The 9450-nt window shown below is 48.2% G+C and overlaps 1 protein-coding gene across 1 annotated transcript in view; it reads left to right on the top strand.

Annotated features, from left to right (window-relative positions):
- The window catches only part of Mindy4 (MINDY lysine 48 deubiquitinase 4), a 106308-nt gene extending 97256 nt beyond the window's left edge, over positions 1–9052 (top strand). The window contains exons 17-18 of the mRNA XM_055611851.1: positions 545–617; positions 8706–9052. Of these exons, the coding sequence (XP_055467826.1) occupies positions 545–617; positions 8706–8754 (122 nt within the window). The 3' untranslated portion in view covers positions 8755–9052. The remainder of the gene's footprint in view (positions 1–544; positions 618–8705) is intronic.
- Positions 9053–9450: the final 398 nt, after the last annotated feature.

Here is a 9450-nt window from a genome sequence, read left to right on the forward strand (position 1 = left end):
CCTTGGGTGCTTGATAGGATTATGGGTGGAAGATGAAGTTAAGACCACAAACAACCACGCCTGTAATTTCAACACTTGGAGAGGCAGAGGTAGGCAAATCTCTGTGAGGTTGAGGCCAGCCTGGTCTACAAAGTGAGTCCAGGACAGCCAAGGCTTCAGAGAGAAACCCTGTCTCAAGAAAATAAAAGCAAGCAAACAAAAAGACCACGAGCAAGTGGTAAACTATAAACTCTGCTGATATGTTTGGATTTGCATTTATGGCAATAGGAAATCATGGAAGGTTTTAGGATAGAGGAATAATGAGACCCCAGTTGTTTTTAGAAAAAAAAAAATATTTTGGTAACTAAAATATGGCATGAGTTTGGTGGAGGTTGGAGGTAAGAGGTCAGTTCACTGTCTAGGAGGAGGATCCAGTCAAGATGAAGATAAGTACATGATACCCAAGCATTGGGTGGATCCCTGCAGTTGCCTGCACTGGCTTCAGAGTCAGTGCATACCCCTGGATGACGTGAGTGGTTTATTTTTTTTTTCCTCTCCTTCCTAGATACCACCAAAACCACCTCAGAAGACAGCTGCACTGACCTTGTCCCTCCCCTTGAGCTCTGTATCAGAACCAAGTGAGTGGGGCTGCCTCTAACTTCGTAGAACTTACCCAGAGTCCAGGATGTGCATTGGTTGGGGACATTAGGCCTATAGAGAGAGACAAACAGCTTCCTGGGTGCCCTGATCTAGAGAGGTGTGGCCAGGTAGTACCATGTAGCTGATTAGACACTGGGCTGGAGGCCTATACCAAGCAGGTGTCTCCATTGGGCTGAGAGAAAGTTTGCTGACTTTTCGGGCTGGAGAATGGAATAAAATTGGGAGGAGATGGGATGGCCAGGCTGTGGTGGGATGTAGGTGGTCACAACAGTAGCATCTGCCTACTCTCTGTGAGGTAGAGCCACTCAGAGCACTGAGCAGGGATGCTTCTGTCCCTGAAGCAGGGAGTAGTACCTCACCCAGGGCCTTTGCCTTTAGGGGAGACTGCGGCCCAGGCTAGAGCTGAGGAAAGCCCACCCCTTTCTTCCTAAACTCTGGGTTGTGCCCCAGCCTGGGGCTGTGCTCTACAGGGCCTATGGGCTGTCGCTAGTAGAAGCCTCTGGCTCATTTGGCCAGCTCTTCTCAAAGCCTGCAGTGATGACTAGGAGACTTTAGTGTCGGGGGGAGGGCTTGTCCTGGAAGGGAGACACGGGGTTTTGGTTGCTTTTCCTGGGATGTAGTGCCTATCGTCATGGTTGGAGTGCCGGGCTGCAGCTGGCTCACTTTGTCATCTGTAAAGTGGGGACAGTGGCAGCTTGGAGCCCACATGGATATTACTAAATACTTTCTAGCATTAGGTCTCACTACCGTCGTCCTTGGCACTCATGCCTGGGTGCTGTCTCAAGAGGAATCTGTTTCCCCGGTGGGGCCAGAATCACAGCCTGGTCCTGAGATTTCTGACCACCTGGAATACATGTGGCAGACCTGGAGTCCAGGTGGGCTGCCCCTTGCAGACAAGCAAGCCTCTGACTGGGACTGAGGAAGAGAGCCTTGGCACCATGGAAGCATCAGGAAGGGGAAGTGGGAGGACTGCAGGCACATCCCCATTGTGCCTGTTCCCTGCTCTTCCCTGCAGGGATACAGCATTCTTGCAGAGTCATAGGATGGCTGCTTTCATCAGAGGATTAGGGGACATGCAGGTCACTGTCCTTTCAAGTACAAAGGGCCACTCATTCAAGGTGATGAGTGAAGGGCTTTGAAGGTGAAAGGAGGTGGTGACCCTGGCCTTGGCACCTAGTGCAGGCTAGTATAGGAGGCCACAGGGTGACCTTTCTGAAGGAGTAGGTCCCCAACTGCCCCTAGGCACAGCCTCTACCCCTTCCAGGCTAGGATGCTCCTTGGAATCTCTTTTTTACTTTATCTTTGTACCCCTCCCACCAGTAGTATCCCCAGCCCCAACTTTTTGAGGCAGGGTTTCTTGTTGAATTGTTGTTCATGGATTTTTTTTTTTTTTTTTGAATAGTCTAGAAGCCAGCAAGCCCCAGCAATACTCCCATTGCCGCTGGAGTTAGACATATGTGAGGCACTTGGCTTACTTCTTGGGTGCTGGGATTTGAACCCTGATCCTTGTTATTGCTCAGCAATCACTCTTAACTGTGGAAGCATCTCTCTAAGCTCTAGGACTACTTTTGAGAAGTGCTGTTCTAATGATGGGTAAGGGCCTCCCCAGCCCCATCCATGTCCATCTGCCTTATGAACCTGACCTTGCGAGTCAGTTATCAAGGGAGGTAGCAAGCCAGGGAACTTGCTTCCAGCAGGTTTTTGCCTGCTGTACTTTCTCATTGTTTTGGCCATGGCGAGTCTACCTGGCTAGTAACCATGGGAGCATTTTCCCAGAGTTTTTCCCAGAGTTATTCCCGGAAGGCTGAGTGGGTGAGTGAAGAGTGGAATGGCTGGGTCTCTGTCTCCTTGATTCATCAGATAACATGCCTCTGTAATGGGAAACAGCAGGCCAGAAATCCTGGTCTAGTGGATTGAATTACAAAGGCCTTGCGTTTTGTTTTTGCTGCAGATTCTCAAACAGCTCAAAGGAGGAACTTGGGAAAGTAGCCTTTGAGGTCACTGTGGGGACCTGCTGGAATGGTCTTGGCTATGGGGTTGAGGTGAGAGGGCATAGCCTGCTGCCTGTAGACCTGCCTTATGGTACATATGATGCCATAGGTACTCAGGTCACTGCCAAAACCAGAGTCCGATTTGAAATAACCTGGTGAGATGCAGCTGAGTGTTCAAAATCATCCCATGTAGAAGTGTGGTTAGCTGGAACACCTGGTGGGTGGGTGGAGTTTCCATCTCATCATGGCAACTCTCACAGAAGCTCTGTCTTGGCTCTTTAGAAGAAACAGCTGCATAAAAATTAGTCCCCACTCTCAGGAAGTTCAATCAAACGGAAATCAAGTTCTGAATCAACCCTGATCAAATCCAGGGAATCATGGCCCACCCTAAAGGACGTACCTATCACATACCTAGTCACCTGGCAATGTGCTTAGTTCACAGAGGGGTGCCCGTGCCCCCTCCCCCACCCCTATCATCGAGCCCTTTCCTGCCACCTGCCTGCTGTCACTGAGGTGTCACACAGGCCCAGACTCTGGGTTTTGCCTTCAGAGAAGAGCATCCTGATGAGAAACATCACTAGGTCCCTGTGCTGTCCCTACCCTTTGATATGATGCACATCTTGGCCCCACAGGGTCTCTTTGTTACCTTTGTTATATCAGGTCCATCTCTTGCCCCTCCGCCTGTTGTTCTGAAACTACATGAGCCAAACCAGACTCTTTGGGGGTCATTTCCAACAGCACACACTGACCTCTCCCAGGCTTCCATCCTCACCAGAGTGAGAGAAAAATGAAACAGTTGTCAACAGGCCAGAGAGCAGAGGAAAGAGCTCATAACCGGGCCTGGGGCTAGGGACCAGATGTTTCTGTTTGGAGGCTCAGAGGAGAAATGGAAACTAGTTACAGACAGTGTCGGTGTCTTGGAGGCTGGGGAGAGCACTCACCTCCCTCAAGGATGCCCTACCCATCTAAGTACCCTCTTTCCCCCACGCTGATACCCTTGCCTGGAGTCCCCACTCACAGTGCCCATTAGCCAAAGAAGGAGCTCTCCCTGGCTTCCAGTGTCTATGTCAACCAAGTTCTTGTGATGTGTGCTGCTCTCCACACATTTCCGATTGTCATACCATATGGGTTGTTCTCCTGAACTCAGTTCTGCCCATCTGTCAGTCAGATATCATTATCTCTTTCCTGAGCCACTGTGAGATTCAAAGTAAAACCACAGAGGTATTCCCTGACCTTTACAAGGGGTTCTGAGTATGTGGAAAAGCAGGCAGGAGAAGGATCAGATGGGGCAGAAGGCGTGGAGGTTGAGTCGTATAAAGAGTGAATAAAGACCTGGTTTCCCTGCTGGAGATCTGGGAGGGCAGTGGCCTCAGAGTAGATGTGTGAGAGGAGAGCTGGGGGGGGGGGATATCCCCCACCTCAGAATCCTGGGATATCAGCTCTTCCTGAGCCCACCAGAAAGGCTGATGGCTACCCCAAGCCAGATGTCCTTCTGCAAGGGGCCTGGATCTGAGTGCAGAGAAGTTTGTGGGGGTGCAGGGACAGGAGGAGGACTGGCCAAGACCATACACAGGTGGCAGAGAGCATGCAGGGCTAGCTCTAGAACCACCTCTAATTTGGAATGACCTGAGTCCAGGAACAGAAACTGACACACAAGCTGTCTGATAAATCAAGGCCAGCAGACAGATCTCTGGGTATGTCTGTAGCCGTTTGTAGCATCATAACAGGGCAGGCTGGGGGAGTGCGTATTTGCATGCCATAGCCCTTCCTGTGATGTTGCTGTTGACGTTGAGCTCAAAGCTCGGCTGCTAAATTGGCAATCCTTGGTGGAGTTGTTTTTCACCTTTGGGATTATTTGGCAGTCTTGAAACACTTCCAGCAATTACAGTCAGGAAGAGGGCACAAAATGTCCTATAGTGAACAGAAGAGCCCCCACAGCAGACTTATCCAATGGCAAGGTGCTTTGAAGTGTGCTGTGTGTATACTTTGCCTCCTGAGTTACCGCCAAAGGCAGCTTGGGCTGCTGACTCCCGCTGCACATTCAGGCACCTTTCCATCTCACCCTTTCACTTCCCTGCATTCCCTCCTTGCTGCTGCAGCACTGGAGAAACTTTTCTCACTCCAGACCTTTCAGATCAACCGTCATGCTCAGCCCTTTCAGCATTTCCGATGGCCCTGATTTCACGTATTACAGCAAAGTGCTTCTCTCCACTGCCTCTGCACCTGCTGGCCAGGATGGGAGTGCTGGTTTCCTCATGAAAGCTTCAAAACCACAGCAAACCTAGCAGCCTGCCAGTGGGGCTCTATGACTGGCGTGACACAGATGCACCCTGTACTGAAGCCAAACGCCATTTTGTCTGTTGGGAGCTTATTGGAGAGCGTAGGCTTGCCTGCAAGCGGGGAAGGTAGAGTCTAGGGGTTGGGTAGTATGTGGAGGGTGGCAGTACAGTCCTGGGGAGCAGGTTGGGGTGGATCTGTTACTCTCCTTTGGGCTCCTTTCATCACCATTTGGATATCTGGATTTAAGACGGTTTTCGTTTTGTTTTTAAAGACTTATTTACACATATGGGTGTTTTGTCTGCATGTATGTCTGTCTGCACACCAGAAGAGAAGGCATTTGTTCCCATAGGGCTACAGGTACAGACAGTTGTAAGCCACCAAGTGGGTGCTGGAAATTGAACCCAGCTTCAGAAGAGGAGCAGTGCTCCCAACCACTGTGCCATCTCTTCAGGCCCCTAAGACTGAATACACACATCTTAGTAGAGCAATAAAAGGTTATTTAATGGTGCACTTCAAAACAACAAAGATGAACAAGAGGAGATAATTGAAAATTTCGAGTAGTATTACATTGTTACAGATGCTAAATTACAACTAATTCAGTAGCTGTGGTAAATCATCCTTGCCTTTCCGAACCTGGGATCAGCACTTCTCCACCTATACCTGCTCGGTGTGCCAGGCAGTGCAGGGTCTGTTTCCCTGATGATAGACCTAAGCTGTCTCCCCTGGGGCTTCATGAGATTCCAACCCCAAATCTTATCAACAGAAGATTCCTCATGGAGTAGTTACCTTCTCCGAGTTACACCAACTTGCCTGCTAGTATGGCCATATCTACCATTCAGACAGTGAAGAGGAATGCTACAATGTGGCTGCGTTCCATCAAAGTGGGTGTGTCTATCTAAATGACCAAACCTGATAGAGTCCCCTGAATCTACATACAAGAAGCTTGGAAGAGGTCTAGAGCAACAGAGATCACAGAGCCACCTAATTCTCCAGCATCTAATAGATTAAAAGGCTGACCGTTGGGATTCTCACATCGATGATTAGGAAAGGAGTGCCAACAGTGATGAATGTAAGAGTGCATTGGCGTTCGTTTCCTGGCATAGGCTAGACCGGAGATGGATCTTACAAAGGTGGTTCTTTCCAGTACTGGTTCTTGAAAGATCTTCTGAAATCATTTCCAAGTACTGGAACAAAATGCCTTTCCTGCAAGAAGCAAAGGATTGACTACCAAAAGGCCACCTGAACTTATAGGAGTGAGATCTTTTCAGCATTGCTGGGTGCCATCAAATGACACCAAAGATAACCCAGGATTTGGGAACACTTCTTCAAGCTGACATTTGTGCATAAGCTGGTTTTCCCCACCTACTTATTCTAGCCTTTTAAGCAGATTGGTTTTTACAAAAATTTCAGATACCTAGCTTTCCTGGGACATTGACTAGGGTGTACATCAAGGCAGCATTCTGTCTGGCACATGACATCCTTACATCTTCAGTGCTTTGGGAAGTGTATCTTGTCCCTGATGTACCCTGGTGGAGCTAGAACGTGATGGTAATTGCTCCTTCATGGCCACGTGCGGTTACTATCTTCTACACCAAAGCATTCTCTGGGAGGAAGAGGCACAGAATTCACAACTAAGATTTATTGTTCTTTTTTCCCTAAATGACAAGAAATGTTTGTTTTTTTGATGGGAAGTGGGGTGATGTAAAACACAGAAAATATGAAATGGGAAACATAGTTTATACATCTACTAAGAAGATGTATAACCTACAGGAAAATAAATTAGAAGAAAGAGTGGGTATATGTGTAGTATTCTGTTACGTCTGGAAAAGGGTAATTTTCACCCTAAACACTAGAGATACTGAGGCAGCAGTGTGGATAGCTGGAGAAGACAAAGAGCACCTCTGAGGAAGGAAGAGGGAGTTGAGGTGGAGGCTGGGCTAATAAGGGTAAGGAACATTGGGGCCAAGATGAGCCATTCAGTTGTCACTTTATTGATGGAGGGGTTTCAGCACCACCTGAGACTATCAAAACGTGAGGGTGCTGAAACCCCTTCTTTAAATAGCATGTAGTATTTACATATGGCCACATATCTTCCTGGATGGTTTAGTTTCTGGATGCTTATAATATTAATATGCAAGCACTTGTTAGTCTATATTGTTTATAGAATAATGACAAGAAAAGTCAAGATGTACGTGCTTAGCACAGGTTTGTTTCTTGGCTTGGGGTGGGTGGTTGGGTTTTTGTTGCTGTTGTTTCTTGCTCTACAGGTGCTTGAATCTGTGGATGGGAAACCAGTGTGCTTTAGTTTAGTTCATGGTGCTGTGACCACCTTACCTAACAGAAACAACTTCAAGAGGAGAGATTTTGCTCACTTCTGGTTTTTCAGTCCGCCCTGGCATGTGTGGTAAAGCAGCTTGGCTTTAGAGGAGGGAACATCTGTCAGAGGATGTTGACATTATGGTAGACCATAACACTGAGTCTGACAGGAGCCAGGGGTCGGAAATCATCTCCAGAGACTTGTCTTCTAGTGACCTTACTCCCTAAAGGTCCCCCAGCTGGCACCACCAGGAAGCCCAGCAAGCACCAAGAATTCAAACCATGGCCCTGTGGGGGACATTTCAAAGTCCAGTCATATCTCTGGATAAGGGCACCCGCTCCCAGCCATTCTGTTGGGAACTAGTGCACTGTTCCTCTGAGTTGATCTGGTTTCTCTCTTGCTGAGGTTCTAGGCTTGGTTTTGGCTTTTCCAGTGAGTTGCTGAAAGAAAACAGGAACAGCTTCTCTTTTTCTCTTGCCTATGTTAGGATTTTGACATGCCTTCTGGTTTTGAAAACATGATGTTGGTTCCCCTCCAAACTTCATATACTGTGAGACATTGTTTTAAAAGATTTATTTATTTATTATGTATATGGTGTTCTGCCTGCATGTATGCCTTATAGGCCAGAAGGGGGGCGCCAGATCTCATTATAGATGGTTGTGAACCTCCATGTGGTTGTTGGGGATTGAACTCAGGACCTTTGGAAGAACAACCAATGCTTTTAACCTCTGAGCCATCTCTCTGGCCCACTGTGAGACATTTTTAAGCCCCGGTCTCCTACTCTGTCCTCTGCCTCGCCACATCCGTATTCTAATGATGTTGTCTTCAGATGCATTCATAGGCAGACTACCTGCAGTGGTAGGTTTGCATAATTCTCTATCTACCATAAATATGATTTCCCCTCATTTATTCAGAAAATTAGCTCTGTGGATTAGAGTCAGATGTTAGGAAATCCCTGGTCTCACCTACAATAACTGTTGCATTGGATCTGAGATACTAACATTTATCTACGTAGTTCTTCTTAAGGCTTCATAAACCAGTTTTCAAAACCTATTTTGTTCCTCTGTTATTCACAGCCCTCACTGCCTGTGACCCATAGAGAAATGGCCTGGTCTGCTGTCAGGTGTTCAGTCCCCTCCACATCTTTCTTACTGTTTCTCTAGTCCTACATAGGTGCCCCTGAAGGGCCATTGTCAGGCACTGCTGGACAAGAGCTGGGACTGGATGTACACTTATGCGTTAAATCATCAGACATCTGTAGCATGAGAACTAGCACAGTCAGCTACGGCACAAAAGGACAAGCTGCCTGTTGCCTATGTCTTCCCTGTTGTCACCACGGTCCTTGATGCCTTTTCTGCTTACCATATGGGTGTTTAGGTTGGGTGAGGATGTGGAGAGCCAGTGGGCAGTGGGAAGTCCTCAAAGCTTCCTTCCTGGGTCCCTGCAGCTCTAACACTCTCCTGTCACTTTCTTCATAGGTGGAAGGGGGCATCCGTGAACTGGAATGGCTCAGACCCCATTCTGTGACCCTTGGACATCAAGTTCTATAGCTTCAGCACTCATCTTTGGATGACCTCTGGCCACAGAGGCATGTGGGCCTTCCAGCTTCTTCCATGAAGGGCTATGGTGGGGTCCTGTGTGCTGCTGAGGTTCCCTCCTGGCCCAGCTGTGACTGCCAAAGACAAGAAGGCCATCAGGGACTCTGCTGCCTTTGTCTGCATCCTTCCTGGATTACCCCTCTTTCCAAGGCCTCTGGTGTGGCTGGCCTTGGGGACTTTGGATCCTTGTTACTGCAGCTTCCATAAAGCAAAAGTCAAGCCTATGACCAAGGCCAAGACTTTGTGGTTCATTGGTGAGGGGAGCACAAGTCTAATCTCATCATGGCTGAGATGGGATAGGGAGGTGGAAGTGCAGGACCCCAGTGGGCAAAGTATCTCCTAACAAAGATGTGAGGACAAGCTCTGCCCTTTGTCCCAAAGACATTTTTACCTTGGTTCCTTGGGTTCCCTGTTTTCCATAGGAGCATCATAGTCTAACATACAAGCTACATAAGTCCGCTTTCCAAAAGCAGCTGAAAGTCCAGAGAGTCCAACTGAGGGAAGACCTGGTGAGGCCTCATGAGGATGGGATGGGCTTAAAAGGAGACTGGGAGAATGGGGCCAGAAAGCTACCCAAGGAGTGACTCCTTGGCCAGGTGAGCAAAAAAGATAGGGACAAAGCAAG

The sequence above is a fragment of the Psammomys obesus genome, unplaced genomic scaffold, assembly GCF_907164565.1.
Source record: "Psammomys obesus unplaced genomic scaffold, mPsaObe1.curated_primary_1811, whole genome shotgun sequence".
Classification (NCBI taxonomy): domain Eukaryota; kingdom Metazoa; phylum Chordata; class Mammalia; order Rodentia; family Muridae; genus Psammomys; species Psammomys obesus.